At 45.3% G+C, this 15,200-nt stretch overlaps 1 protein-coding gene across 4 annotated transcripts; it reads left to right on the plus strand.

The window, feature by feature from the left end:
* The first annotated feature begins 3,059 nt into the window (after window positions 1-3,059).
* On the plus strand, window positions 3,060-9,614 carry TMEM106C (transmembrane protein 106C). 4 transcript variants are annotated; one of them, XM_069541198.1, is made up of 8 exons: window positions 3,060-3,169; window positions 3,641-3,855; window positions 4,781-4,844; window positions 5,342-5,501; window positions 5,591-5,731; window positions 6,174-6,223; window positions 6,930-6,983; window positions 7,858-9,614. In XM_069541198.1, exons 2-8 carry the CDS (start codon window positions 3,669-3,671, stop codon window positions 7,952-7,954), a joined length of 753 nt encoding a protein of 250 aa, XP_069397299.1. In that variant the 5' UTR covers window positions 3,060-3,169; window positions 3,641-3,668; the 3' UTR covers window positions 7,955-9,614. The 4 variants fall into 4 exon arrangements, with proteins under 4 accessions (XP_069397299.1, XP_059880636.1, XP_059880639.1 ...); XM_060024653.1 differs by lacking the exon at window positions 6,174-6,223; XM_060024656.1 differs by lacking the exon at window positions 6,174-6,223 and having other exon boundaries at window positions 3,060-3,095.
* The last annotated feature ends 5,586 nt before the right edge of the window (window positions 9,615-15,200 follow it).

The raw sequence follows: 15,200 nt of genomic DNA on the forward strand, positions 1-15,200 counted from the left end.
AAATCTGCCCGTGGCCACGGTGGCTGCAGCAATGGGCTACGACCTGGCTCTGCCCCTCACTGCCCACACTCTAACTGGTCCCCTGATCTCTTTGGAAAGTATACTGAACAAGGAAATAGAGGATTTGGTTCTGGTCTGGATTTTTTCACTAACTGGGTGTTATTTAACCTCAAGCAAGTTTTCTCCACTGTGGACTTAGTAAAGGGGGCAGAATGAAGACCATGCAGAACACCTCCAACTCTAAGCCCTCGGTTTTCCCACGTGCAGGGCCTTTCAGGACCACAGGCCTCTCAATACCTTGACTGCCCTCAGCCTGTGGGGCCGGGAGTACATAACACGCCTGGAGAAATCGAGGAGGCTGGGAGGGCAGGGATCCCCAGTTTGTCCCACTCCACCCTGCGCCCCCCCCCACAGAGAGCCCCCCGTGAGCTCACGTCTGCAGTAACCTCACTGCTCATAACTGGGGTGCTGAGACAACCTTGGAAGCCAGGCACAAGAGAGAAGTGATGTGTGTCTCCTTGGAATGTGCTGCCCAATTAAAACGGCCTCCTGGACGGCCATGACAGATGCTGGGACCACTCCCCCAGGCAGTGCGGGCCAGCTTCCAGGTGGAGTCGATCTGCAAGTGTTTATTGAGGGCCTGCTATGCCTCAGGCTTCAAGCTGGGTGCTGGGGGAACAAGGAAGAGCCACACTGGAGGGTACAGTCTATTTGTCCCAGACAGTGGACAGAAAGCCTCAAGGGTTCTGCTGGTTACGCCCCCAGACCCCCTTTACAGTCCCCAGCAACATGGGCCCCGCTTTTCCTCACCACAGGCCCAAGCCCTTAGCCTGTTTCTCTTCCTTTATGAAGCATCCACAGCCCTCAATCTTCCCCTGGCCTTCTCTTCCTCTTAAGCTGGTATGAAGCAGGCTGCTGCCTCCTCACCTTCCCTGTGCCTGGGACAGCTTGGACCACCCTCTGCAGTGTCCATCCACAGTGTGGACATTAGGCTCACTGCCTCTTGCCCTTGGCAGGGTTCCAGCAGAGGCCACAAAGTGAGGCAATCCCCATGTGACTAAAGGATGGGCTCATTCCCCAGATTCCCCAGGTGAATTCCCTGTGAGAAGTGGGTCTTCAGACAAGAAAGCTGAACTTGGAAGACAGGCCTCAGACAGGCAAGAGGCCTCCCTCTCTCTAAAGGCATGTGCCCTAAAGGCGGATGTTAGAAGAGGATAGAAACCTAAGTGTGGCCTACATGGTGTTTGGGTAAAGCAGTCAGACTGCCTGTGTTAAAATCCAGGCTTCCCCCTTAACTAGCTCTGCATCTGTATCTTTTAGGATTGCATCCCACTATGAGAAAGGCACACACACACACACACACACAAAACACAATTTGTCGGGGTGGGGTTGGTTATTTTTCTCATGTGATGAGAAGTCAGAAGAAAGGTAGTCCAGAGCCTGAGTGTGGCTCCAAAGGTCATCAGGCACCCAGGCTCTTTTAATCCCTCTACCCAGCCTTCCTTAACATGCACTTCTTGCCTCATGGGCACAAGATAGCTGCCCCATCTCCAACATCAAGTCTAAATTCCAAACAGGAAGAGGAAGATCAAATCACAGGTTGAGTCTCCATCACGTTTAAGAGCTTTCCTGGAAGTCCCACACACCTCATTGGCTCAAACTGTGTCATATGGTAAGTAGGCAGGGAAATGTATTTTTCATTGAGCAAATCGTTGCCTCCAACAAAATCAGATTTGTGTAAACGAGGAATATAAACTGGTATAGAGCTTGCAAGGAGAGAGGTGAAGGTCGATTTCAGGAAGGGGAAGGTACGGGCCGTAGATGGAAAAAGAGGAGCAGTGGTTTCTTGTTGCTTCTGCCAAATATTCTTTTCTTGACCAAACTTTAGTCAGGTTCCTGAACCTTCTCCTAGGCCCATCTGTGCACTTATTGTATAATCCAGTTTTTGCACAAACCCTGCTAAGTCAGCTTAGCAAGAACCCCTCTCAAAACCTGATCACCTTCCATATCTGATTGGATTCCTCATCCTCCATCATCCCCCAGGTAATGTCTGACCACCATGGTGTGTCTTCAGCAATAATCCCGTTAGGTCAGTTTAGCCAGAATTCCCCTCACCGCTGATGTTTTCTCTTAGTAATTTTCCACCCACTCACCGGCACCCTGTTCCTTGACTCTAAATTCCCAGTTACCCTGCTGATTCAGACTTGAACCCAATCTCTCTCCCCCACTGGAAGACCCCATTGGTGCAGCTGTCCCTCCACACCTATCACCATTGCCCACCTTGAACAAAGTCTGCCTTACCGTCTCCAACCAGTGTCATTCAATAATTTTTTCTTTACCATTTCTTACTCTAAAGACTCAGTGGGCTGACTGGGACCAGCAGTTGCACAGGTGCCTAGACAGCAGCAGTGGCATCAGCCTTCTTCACAGGAGAAGGAGGAGAGAGAAGTGGAGATGGCAGAGACCTCGAAGGTCGCCAGCCTCCCACCACGTTGCAGGGCATGCCCCCCATTCACCCAGTTCAGAATCTCTCCTCTCCCCAGCATCGTCTTTATAACTTCACCTGCTTAAAGTCTGCCCTCGCTTGCTTCCTTCTGCTGCAGGCGAAGCGCAACCAGGCAGTCCCTACAAAGAAACCCGCCCTTTAAAAAGTGTCCTCTAACTCCTTATGTGCATGCCTTGTGTGTGTGTGTGTGTCTAGGGCTGGGGAAGGGGACGCCCTAAAGCAGGATGAGGGCAGGTTCTGTGTCTGATGCACTTTTTACCCTCGGCGTCTCCACACAACCCCTATGCTCAGAGACTAGCTGAGAATGGCTTGGGCTGCCGGCTCTTTCCGTCTTCCTCTTCCTCTGGAAACTTGAGCCTTTCCCAGCATTTCTGGGGGACTCAATCATCTCCACTGCACCAGCCTCAAGCCCCGAGAAGCGCTGCTCCAACCCGAACCCCACCCCCCCCAGCTCTCTGCCGCCCTCTCCCGGCGCCGTCAGCAGGGCCGCGAAGAGCGCACGCGCGCGCTCACGCCGGCGTCCCCGGGCCGGCTTGCCATTCTGCGCGTGCGCATCGAGTGCGGGCAGTTCCGAAGACCGAAGAGGAAGGTAAACCTGCTGAAGCGGGCGGGTGGCTGGAGGTCCGGCCCGTGAAGGAGCTGCCGGGAGCTCGTGCCCTGCAGGTCTGGAGCCTTCGGCATTTGCTCCCTCCTGGGCGACTCCGGTGGGCTCGGAGCGCGCTTTTTGCCAAGGGGCGTGACCTGAGCCCGCCTCCTGGGTTTGGGAGTGGAGGGGGGTGGGGAATCTTTGAGGCCTGTTATTAATTTGGTGCCTGTTGATTGCTGGGGAGGTTTTCTCGAGGAGGGCACAGAGTTTGCAAATAGCGGACAGGAAGGGGTGAAGCTGGACCACGTGGGAGCTGGGGTGACCTGAGCCGTGGGGCTGTGAGGAGCTGGCGCCCCGTTTCTCCGGCTGTGTGTGTCAGGAGTCGGAGGGAGGTTAGGGAGCACTGCTACAAAAAGAGCCTGCTAGAAATTGTGCAGGTGTTTGGGATCACATTCAGGACGGCAATTCGGTCATTTTTGTGTTCTCACTTTTCTCACAGAAAGATGCACGGCCACCAACACGCGCTCACTTGCCTCTTTGCATCCTAGGACATGACACAAGTGGCACATCCTGGCCATGGGGTCCCAGCAGTCCGCTTATGCTCACCCCCCTTCTTGCAAGCGGAAGAAGGCAGATGACAGGGAGGATTTGCTGGCTGAACGGGAGCAGGAAGAAGCCATTGCTCAGTTCCCATATGTGGAGTTCACAGGGCGAGATAGCATCACCTGTCTCACGTGCCAGGGGACAGGCTACATTCCAACAGGTGAGAGTCTTTGGTGATCATGGGAAGGATGATTCCCCAAGGAGAATTCCAGGATGCCCAGAGGGCTTCTCCGGTCTCCCAGCCAGAACTTTTCTCCTGGGCGGCAGTACCACGGTCATAGGCCATGCCCTGTGGAGCCAGCTGAGCTGCCTTGATAAACTTGCGCAGGTTCCACAACTTCTCTAGGTTTCCCAGTATTTGAAAGCCTTGCTTTTCTTCACTTGCACTCTTTTGTTCGTTGTTTCCTTGGTTTGGAACGTTTGGCTTGCTCTAGATTGTGGTGACAGGCACATTTCTTTATTGCTGTCGCTCATAAGGCCTGGCGTGGCTTTGTGGGGGAGGAGCAGACACCATCTTGGAAGCTTCTGTTCAAGGAAGCAGGTAGTGAATCATGAACCACCTAAGATCTGAAAAATAAGTCAAGGGGAGGGAGAAAAACACGCACAGGCGTGGAGCCTGGATTGGGTACAGAATCATCTATCACTAAGTTGGCTCTCAAGAAGTCTTAACAGGGTAGACGGAGGGTCACAGAGGTTTAGAGCTGGTAAGAACCTTAGAAACCGTTCATTCCAAAGCCTTCATATTACAGATGAGGACACAGTGGCCTAGAGAGGTAATGACTTCCCCAAGGCTATGCCGTAGCTGAAAGCCATGCAGCAGCTCAAGGCCCTGCAGTAAAGCCAGAACAAGATCCTACATTTCTCAACCTCCACGTCACTGCCGTGGGAGCACTGATAGATATTTTGTAATTTGTAGCACTGTCTACATATTGTTTCTTGTTCATCAGACCCCAAATATAAAACTGGTATCTTAGAAACGTCTAATTCCAGACAGTACATTTGTGGCAGGCTACTGTGTGTGTGATAGAAAGTACTACAACACGTGGGGTTTATTGTACCGAAATTGTTGTTTGTTTCTTTTCTAGAGCAAGTAAATGAGTTGGTGGCTTTGATCCCACACAGTGATCAGAGATTGCGTCCTCAGAGAACGTGAGTCACCTGCGTCTCTCCTGTTAATGCCTACGGTGGTCCCTAGTCCCTTTTTCTGTGTATGAATGCCAGTTAACTTCTTGAAAACGTTATCTGTTCCTGTAAATTCCCCACTTGCTTTAATACTGTTTGCTCAAGTAAGATGTCTCTGCCCCCATCACAGTCTGGGGAAGGGAACTTGAAGCTAGAAATGTTTTGAGAACAGAGGGCCAAATGAAGGAACTTGAATCAGTAGGAATTGGAGAAGAGGGTGTCCTGGCAGGTGAAGAGATGTTTCTGTCCACACAGTTCCTCTCTTCAGCTTCTCTTCCCAGACGGCAGACAGCATTCAGATGGGTTTGTGAACCCGCTCCACGTACTCTTTCCTGGTTTGTGATTCCTTGCTCTTTTCACTTTCTTGTCCCTCCCCGCCTCATTCCTGCTTTTGCATTTAATCTTGACTGATTGGACCTTGATCTCTGACTGCCTGGGTTGGTCATGTGCTTTGTCGTTTGCAGGAAGCAGTATGTCCTCCTGTCTGTTCTGCTCTGTCTCCTGGCATCTGGTTTGGTGGTTTTCTTCCTGTTTCCACATTCGGTCCTCGTGGATGATGACGGCATCAAAGTGGTGAAAGTCACGTTTAATGAGCAGGACTCCCTTGTAATCCTCGCCATCACGGTAAGATTAAGGCCTCCCTTCCTGGGTGTGCACCTGTGAGTCTTGTAGCCAGGACACTTACACGTGTTTCCTCTCTTGCTCTGATGCAGGCCACCCTGAAAATCAGGAACTCCAACTTCTACTCTGTGGCGGTGACCAGCCTGTCCAGCCAGGTTCAGTACATGAACACCGTGGTTGGGTCATATGTGACAACTAACATCTCCCTCATTCCACCTCGGAGCGAGCATCTGGTATGCCATCCTTTTAGGATCCTGGCCCTGTGGGCCTGAGAAAAGAGTAGGCACTGTGGAATGCTATCACCTCATTACTTTCCTCTTCCTCTCCTCATTTCCACTTGTAGCAACTGGTTGATGAGGAAGACGTGATGAGCTCTGTAATTATGAAAAATTAGGGGAAAAAATCAGCTAGCATTTAAGTGTTACAGGAACAAAAGAATTTGTCGGAGAAAGCGATTTGCCAGCAATCGAGGAGAGGCCGTGTGGTCCATTGGCCTCTCAACAGAGAAGAGGTTGGAAGATCTGTTAGAGGCTCATCGTCTGGATCAGGGACAGTCTTGGGGAAATATTTTGTATGTGATAGAAGAATGCTCTCAGGTCCTTGTGTTGCAGATTGTAGTACTGTTCTTTGTCAAGCCTCCTTAGCCACAGACTGACTCTGGTGTCTTATTTTCAGGTGAATTTTACCGTGAAGGCTGAGATGGGAGGACCATTTTCCTATGTGTAGTAAGGACAGTGTTCTCTACATGTGTGCTTTTTACTGGATGAAAGGGATTCAGAGTTGAGCTCAATTGTTGGGGGCCGGTCCTGCCTTAAGTTCCAGCCTTGGGCCTGTGGGTTCCCTAGTTTTGGGCATCTTGAAGTTTATTTGGAGGATGTGGTATTTTTTTTTTTTTTTTTTTTTTTTTGCGGTACGCGGGCCTCTCACTGTTGTGGCCTCTCCTGTTGCGGAGCACAAGCTCCGGACGCGCAGGCTGAGCGGCCATGGCTCACGGGCCGAGCCGCTCCGCGGCATGTGGAATCTTCCCGGACCGGGGCACGAACCCGTGTCCCCTGCATCGGCAGGCAGACTCTCAACCACTGTGCTACCAGGGAAGCCCAGGATGTGGTATTTGATATGTGACTGAAGTGCTCAAATTTCTTAAAGAGAACATTAGGCCACTAGAAACATTTCCAAGCTGCAGCATTTTGTGATGGGTATGAACAAACAAAAAGATGGTGTTGTGGGAGGATGGAAGGACACTTGTGGGGACTCGGAACTAGTGAGCCAGGACAGCACTTAAACCAGAAGGGCGGGTGTGGGGCAGGGGAGGTGCCCAAACGGGGCTGACTGCTCCTCAGTTTGACAGTGTAACTCAGCACTCCTGCTGATTCGCCTTTTTTTAAAAAAACAAAACCAAAAACAACCATTTCTCCGTTTGCTGTTTTGCAGCTTCTTCTGCAGGTTACCCGATATCCTGGTGCACAGCACAGTGGTCTTCATGCGGTACGTTGCTCATTTCCCTGTGTCCAGGGCCTTTGTGTTTGAGCCTGGACCGTCAGGCCACGTGAGCTGGCCACCTTTGCTCAGGAGAGCCTGTGGGACCCACAGACCAAAGGGGGGATGCCCAGTACCTTACAGGCACAGACACGGCAGAGCCTTGCTGTCGTTTAGATTCAGTGTCCAAATCCCTGTCACAAATCACGAGGGTCACAGTGAACGGTTAGTTGTAGAATTTTCTCCATGAAATGGGGTCGAGTTGTGTGATCCCTTTAGAATCCTGATGGAACTAGTAAAGAAAAGAAAAGCTTTCTCAAGGCGTAAGCCCTGGGCATCTGGCCAGACTTACTCTGTAGCCACACAAATTACCACATTGTCATGGACCGTAATCTCTAGAACCGTGACTGTTAAATTCGCAAGTGACAAGGTTCTGCTGCAGACATTTGAAATAGCAGGGTTAGAGCAGGGTTTCTTAGCCTTGGCACTATTGACATTTTGGGCCAGACAGTTGTTTGTTGCGAGGGGCTGTTCTGTGCCTTGTAGGACGTTTTACAGCCTGGCCTCTACCCACTAGATGCCAGTAACACCACCTCCTCCCCCACTCAGTTGTAACAACCCCAAATGTTCAGACGTTGCCAGAAGTCCCCTGTGGGTTAAAATCGTCCCCGGTTCAGAACCACATATTTAGAGGGTCAGCTCAGGGCACAGTGTCTCTGGGGATGTGGAAAGATCCTCTGACCTCCTGGTTGTGTAACCATGAAGATACGTATCTAGGACCTGTGGATATTACTGCCTGAGCTTGCAAGAAATTACTCGGGCGATGTTTCTTACTTATTTCGTCTCAGAAACGATTAATTCTCGTTGGTTTTCCTTTCCCTAGAACTTCAGTGAAGATTTCCTACATTGGCCACATGACCCAGAGCTCCCTGGAGACACACCACTATGTGGATTGTGGAGCAAATTCCACAGCTGTTTAGAAACTGCTCGTGGTCCTTCCATGGCAGCACCTGTCAGAAGAGACACAGCATCTGTTTCCGGGGCCTGAGCCCTGTACCTACCCCAGGGGGTAGAACCAGAGGAGAAATTGGTTCTCTCAGTCCCCAGCAGACGTCCTCCTGCCACTAGGGAGGAAAACTCCTCTCTGTAGCACCATTTACTTTTCTCAGAACCAGCAGGATCACTGCCTCGTGCCTAGCCTATGCCCAGCAAATAGCAGGCACTCAAAGAAGGTCTGAAGAGTTTAACTGAGATCTTTTCAACTGCTCTTGGGCCATCATCAGTTAAAATCGTACCATGGTTCTAGGGTATCAGACGATAGAGTGATCCGGAAATAAGACGGTCGGTGCAGTTGCAGAACTATTTTCGGGGCCTCATCACAGAAGAGGCAGCAGGGAGGGAGCATTTGGATACATTAAAGAAGAAAGCACAGACCATTCAATATGTGAAATTTATTCATCTGCTTCCAAATGCCTAGGAACTTTATTAAAGAAAAAAAAATAACTCTTTTTTTCCTGTAGAAAGTTAAAACTTTTTACCAAGAGTCTGTGGGGTCTGATTTACCCTTCATCCATTGGCTGGAACATGGATTAGAGAATTTGGTAGAAAAGTAAACCCTGCTTTTGATTCATCTGTGTCTCCTCTGATTGTGTGGATGTCTCAGTAGGCACCTCTGGGGGACCGTAGAATAGTTGCTTGTGAAGTGTTATCAGCACACGATGGGAAGGGAAGAGAAGAAGCCCTGCTTGTACTGTCCCCGTGAGCTCCTATCGCAGTCCGTCTACCTCTGATGGTGACAGGTTGGCCTATCGCTGTTGTAGAACAGAGCACTTAATGCCCCCTGGAGGTTGGCCGAGGTAGAGCAGTGATGCCTGAGGATTGAGAAGCTGCTTCCCTGAGGAGGAATAACTTGCTAATTAAGAGGACCTGGTTTGAAGTTGAAAGTTTCTTGAACTGTCTCCACCCTCTCCACCACCCAAAGCGCAGGCTCCAGCCCCACGGTGGCAGGGCATCTAGGGGGAAGCTTGAGTAGTCAGTTTCAGAACTCCGCTGAGGTGGGCTCCAGCTCCTTCTCCAGCACTCGTGCCTCGGGAAACCCTAACAGCAACAGGTGGTGGCACAGGGTCTATTTTCTTTTTTGTCCTCATTCACGTAGCTTGATTTTCAACATCAATGATCTTTGCACTCTGAATCTTCAGGCTAAGGCTAAATTTCGTGGTGTTTGGTCGATGCTGACCATGCTTGAGTAACCCAAGAGCTGAGGGTTGAAAGCCGAGTTTCCCTGTTAACCTGGATCCTTTAACGGCCTGTAGTACACGATGGTGATGACTGTTCTGTGTGTAAATGATGGAACACGACTTGTATGGAAGCAGATGTGCACCATTTTTGAGGACATGCCCTGAACACATGAAGATGTACACATTGCTACATTTTTTTGTTTTCCAATTTTCCAAACATCCTCTAGCGTATTTTTCAGGTGATTTTGACAAGGTTACTCCTATTGGTACTTCAGTTTTGAATAATTTTTTGTGACCATGTGCCTCAGTAGCATTTCTTGCTTCTCAACGTTATCTTTATTTTTTTATTTTAGAACTTTCAAGTTGATTACTCATTTTTTTTTAATTGGGGTATAGTTGTTTTACAGTGTTGTATTAGTTTCTGCTGTACAGCGAAGTGGAGTTCCCTGTGCTATACAGCAGGTTCTTATTATCTATTTTATACATATTAGTGTATATATGTCAATCCCAATCTCCCAGTTCATCCCCCCACCCCACCCCCCTGCTTTTCCCCCCTGGTATCCATACATTTGTTCTCTATATCTGTGTTTCTGTTTCTGCCTTGCAAACTGGTTCATCTGTACCATTTTTCTAGATTCCACATATATGCGTTAGTATATGGTATTTGTTTTTCTCTTTCTGACTTACTTCAGTCTCTATGACAGTCTCTAGGTCCATCCACATCTCTTCAAATGACCCAATTTCGTTCCTTTTTATGGCTGAGTAATATTCCATTGTATATATGTACCACATCTTTATCCATTCATCTGCCGATGGTAATTTAGGTTGCTTCCATGACTTGACTATTCTAAATAGTGCTGCAGTGAACTTAGGGTGCATGTGGCATGTGTCCTTTTGAATTATGGTTTTCTCTGGGTATATGCCCAGTACTGGGATTGCTGAGTTGTATGGTAGTTATATTTTTAGTTTTCTAAGGAACCTCCATACTGTTCTCCATAGTGGCTGTATCAATTTACCTTCCCACCAACAGTGCAAGAGGGTTCCCTTTTCTCCACACCCTCTCCAGCATTTATTGTTTGTAGATTTTCTGATGATGCCCATTCTAACCGGTGTGAGGTGACACCTCGTTGTAGTTTTAATGTGCGTTTCTCTAATAATTAGTGATGTTGAGCAGCTTTTCATGTGCCTTTTCTTTGGAGAAACGTCTATTTAGGTCTTCTGCCCATTTTTTGATTGGGTGGTTTTTTTGATATTGAGCTGCATGAGCTGTTTATATATTTTGGAGATTAATCCTTTGTTGATTTGTTTGAAAATATTTTCTCCCATTCTGAGGATTGTCTTTTTGTTTATAGTTTCCTTTGCTGTGCAAAAGCTTTTAAGTTTCATTAGGTCCCATTTGTTTATTTTTGTTTTTATTTCCATTACTCTAGGAGGTGTGTCAAAAAAGATCTTGCTGTGATTTATGTCAAAGAGTGTTCTTCCTATGTTTTCCTCTAAGAGTTTTATAGTGTCTGGTCTTACATTTAGGTCTTTAATCCATTTTGAGTTTATTTTTGTGTCTGCTGTTAGGGGGTGTTCTAATTTCATTCTTTTACATGTAGCTGTCCAGTTTTTCCAGTACCACTTATTGAAGAGGCTGTCTTTTCTCCATTGTATATCCTTGCCTCCTTTGTCATACATTAGTTGACCATAGGTGTGTGGGTTTATCTCTGGGCTTTCTGTTCTGTTCCATTGATCTATATTTCAGTTTTTGTGCCCATACCATACTGTCCTGATTACTGTAGCTTTGTAGTATAGTCTGAAGTCAGGGAGTCTGATTCCTCCAGCTCCGTTTTTTTTCCTCAAGATTGCTTTGGCTATTCGGGGTCTTTTATGTCTCCAGACATATTTTAAGATTTTTTTGTTCTAGTTCTGTAAAAGAAAAATGCCATTGGTAATTTGATAGGGATTGCATTGAATCTGTAGATTGCTTTGGGTAGTATAGTCATTTTCACAATATTGATTCTTCCAATCCAAGAACATGGTATATCTCTCCATCTATTTGTATCATCTTTAATTTCTTTCATCAGTGTCTTATAGTTTTCTGTATACAGGTCTTTTGTCTCCCTAGGTAGGTTTATTCCTAGGTATTTTATTCTTTTTGTTGCAGTGGTAAATGGGAGTGTTTCCTTAATTTCTCTCTCAGATTTTTCATCATTAGTATATAGGAATGCAAGAGATTTCTGTGCATTTTGTATCCTGCAACTTTAACCAATTCATTGATTAGCTCTAGTAGTTTTCTGGTGGCATCTTTAGGATTCTCTATGTATACTATCATGTCATCTGCAAACAGTGGCAGTTTTACTTCTTTTCCAATTTGTATTCCTTTTATTTCTTTTTCTTCTCTGATTGCTGTGGCTAGGGCTAGGACTTTGAAAACTACGTTGAATAATAGTTGCAAGAGTGGACATCCTTGTCTTGTTCCTGATCTTAGAAGAAATGCTTTCAGTTTTTCACCATTGAGAATGATGTTTGCTGTGGTTTGTCATATATGGCCTTTATTATGTTGAGGTAGGTTCCCTCTATGCCCACTTTCTGGAGAGTTCTTATCATAAATGGTGTTGAATTTAGTCAAAAGCTTTTTCTGCATCTATTGAGATGATCATATGGTTTTTATTCTTCAATTTGTTAATGTGGTATATCACATTGATTTGTGTATATTGAAGAATCGTTGCATCCCTGGGATAAATCCCACTTGATCGTGGTGTATGATACTGTTAAAGTGTTGTTGGATTCTGTTTGCTAGTATTTTGTTGAGGATTTTTGCATCCATATTCATCAGTGATAGTGGTCTGTAATTTTCTTTTTTTTTGTAGTATCTTTGTCTGGTTTTGGTCAGGGTGATGGTGCCGCCATAGAAGGAGTTTGGGAGTGTTCCTTCCTCTGCAATTTTTTGGAAGAGTTTGAGAAGGATGGGTGTTAGCTCTTCTCTAAATGTTTGATAGAATTCACCTATGAAGCCATCTGGTCCTGGACTTTTGTTTGTTGGGAGATTTTTTATCACACTTTCAATTTCGTTACTTGTGATTGGTATGTTCATATTTTCGGTTTCTTCCTGGTTCAGTCTTGGAAGGTTATACCTTTCGACGGATTTGTCCATTTCTTCTAGGTTGTCCATTTCATTGGCATAGAGTTGCTTGTAGTAGTTCCCTTATGATTCTTTGTGTTTCTGCAGTGTCCGTTGTAACTTCCCCTTTTTCATTTCTAATTTTACTGATTTGAGTCCTCTCCCTCTTTTTCTTGATGAGTCTGGCTAATGGTTTCTCAATTTTTAAATTTAATTCTATTTACTTATTTTTTTGAATTTTATTTTATTTTTTATACAGCAGGTTCTTTTTAAATAAATTTATTTATTTATTTTTGTCTGCGTTGGGTCTTCGTTGTTGCACATGGGCTTTCTCTAGTTGCAGTGAATGGGGGCTGCTCTTCATTGCGGTGTGTGGGCGTCTCACTGCGGTGGCTTCTCTTGTTGCGGAACATGGGCTCTAGGCACGTGGGCTTCAGTAGTTGTGGCACACAGGCTCAGTAGTTGTGGTGCACGGGCTTAGTTGCTCCGTGGCATGTGGGATCTTCCCAGACCAGGGCTCGAACCCGTGTCCCCTGCATTGGCAGGCGGATTCTTAACCACTGCGCCATCAGGGAAGTCCTATACATCAGGTTCTTATTAGTTTTCTATTTTATACATATTAGTGTAGATATGTCAATCCCAGTCTACTCAAAGAACCAGCTTTTAGTTTTATTGATCTTTGCTAATGTTTTCTATGTTTCTGTTTCATTTATTTCTCCTCTGATCTTTATGATTTCTTTCTTTCTGCTAATTTTGGGTTATGTTTTTTGTTCTTCCTCTAATTCCTTTAGGTGTAAGGTTAGATTGTTTATTTGAGATTTTTCTTGTTTCTTGAGGTAGGATTGTGTTGCTATAAATTTCCCTCTTAGAACTGCTTTTGCTGCATCCCATAGGTTTTGGATCATTGTGTTTTCATTGTCATTTGTCTCTAGGTATCTTTTGATTTCCTCTTTGATTTCTTCAGTGATCTCTTGGTTATTTAGTAACGTATTGTGTAGCCTTTGTGTGTTTGTGTTTTTTACAAATTGATTGTAATTGATTTCTAATCTTAAAGCATTGTGGTCGGAAAAGACGCTTGATATGATTTCAATTTTCTTAAATTTACCAAGACTTGATTTGTGACCCAAGATGTGATCTATCCTGGAGAACGTTCCGTGCGCACTTGAGAAGAAAGTGTAATCTGCTTTTTTGGATGGAATGTCTTATAAATATCAATTAAATCTATCTGGTCTATTGTGTTGTTTAAAGCTTATGTTTCCTTATTAATTTTCTGTCCAGATGATCTGTCCATTGGTATAAGTGAGGTGTTAAAGTCCCCCACTATTATCGTGTTACTGTTGATTTCCTCTTTTATAGCTGTTAGCATTTGCCTTACATATTGAGGTGCTTCTATGTTGGGTGCATATATATTTATAATTGTTATATCTTCTTGGATTGATCCCTTGATCATTATGTAGTGTCCTTCCTTGTCTCTTGTAACATTCTTTATTTTAAAGTCTACTTTATCTGATATGAGCATTGTTACTCCAGCTTTCTTTTGATTTCCATTTGCATGGAATATTTCTTTCCATCCCCTCACTTTCAGTCTGAATGTGTCCCTAGGTCTGAAGTGGGTCTCTTGTAGACAGCATATCTGCGGGTCTTGTTTTTGTATCCATTCAGTGAGTCTGTCTTTTGGTTAGAGTGTTTAATCCATTCACATTTAAAGTACTTATTGATATGTATGTTCCTATTACCATTTTCTTAATTGTTTTGGGTTTGTTTTTGTAGGTGCTTTGCTTCTCTTGTGTTTCCCACTTAGAGAATTTCCTTTAGCATTTGTCGTAGAGCTGGTTTGGTGGTGTTGTCTCTTAGCTTTTGCTTGTCTGTAAAGCTTTTGATTTCTCCATCGAATCTGAATGTGATCCTTGCTGGGTAGAGTATTCTTGGTTGTAGGTTCTTCCCTTTCATCACTTTAAATATATTGTGCCACTCCCTTCTGCCTTGCAGAGTTTCTGCTGAGAAATCAGCTTTTAACCTTATGGGAGTTCCCTTATATGTTATTTGTCGTTTTTCCCTTGTTGCTTTTAATAATTTTTCTTTGTCTTTAATTTTTGTCCATTTGATTACTATGTGTCTCGGCAAGTTTCTCCTTGGGTTTATCCTGTATGGGACTCTGTGCTTCCTGGACTTGGGTGGCTATTTCCTTTCCCATGTTAGGGAAATTTTCAACTATAATCTCTTCAAATATTTTCTCAGGTCCTTTCTTTCTCTCTCTCCTTCTGGGACCCCTATAATGTGAATGTTAGTGTGTTTAATGTTGTCCCTGAGATCTCTTAGGCTGTCTTCATTTCTTTTCATTCTTTTTTCTTTATTCTGTTCCGTGACAGTGATTTCCACCATTCTGTCTTCCAGGTCCCTTATCCGTTCTTCTGCCTCAATGATTCTGCTATTGATTCCTTCTAGTGTATTTTTCATTTCAGTTATTGTATTGTTCATCTCTGTTTGTTTGTTCTTTAATTCTTCTAGGTCTTTGTTAAACATTTCTTGCATCTTCTTGATCTTTGCCTCCATTCTTTTTCCGAGGTCCTGGATCATCTTCACTATCATTATTCTGAATTCTTTTTCTGGAAGGTTACCTATCTCCACTTCATTTAGTCGTTTTTCTGGGGTTTTATCTTGTTCCTTCATCTGGGATATAGTCCTCTGCCTTTTCATTTTGCTATCTTTCTGTGATTGTGGTTTTTGTTCTGCAGGCTGCAGGTTTGTAGTTCTTCTTGCTTCTGCTGTCTGCCGTCTGGTGGATGATGCTATCTAAGAGATTTGTGCAAGGTTTCTGATGGGAGCGACTGGTGGTGGGTAGAGCTGGGTGTCGCTCTGGTGGGCAGAGCTCAGTAAAACTTT

This window comes from Delphinus delphis, chromosome 11 (genome assembly GCF_949987515.2).
Source record: "Delphinus delphis chromosome 11, mDelDel1.2, whole genome shotgun sequence".
In the NCBI taxonomy this organism is placed as follows: Eukaryota; Metazoa; Chordata; class Mammalia; order Artiodactyla; family Delphinidae; genus Delphinus; species Delphinus delphis.

What these genes read in the sequence shown, in the direction of transcription:
- TMEM106C (XM_060024653.1), top strand. Translation starts at nt 3,669, where the DNA reads ATGGGGTCCCAGCAGTCCGCTTATGCTCACCCCCCTTCTTGCAAGCGG. An exon ending in TTGTAATCCTCGCCATCACG is followed by an intron (nt 5,502 to 5,590) that starts GTAAGATTAAGG and finishes GCTCTGATGCAG; the next exon opens with GCCACCCTGAAAATCAGGAA. An exon ending in CACCTCGGAGCGAGCATCTG is followed by an intron (nt 5,732 to 6,929) that starts GTATGCCATCCT and finishes GCTGTTTTGCAG; the next exon opens with CTTCTTCTGCAGGTTACCCG.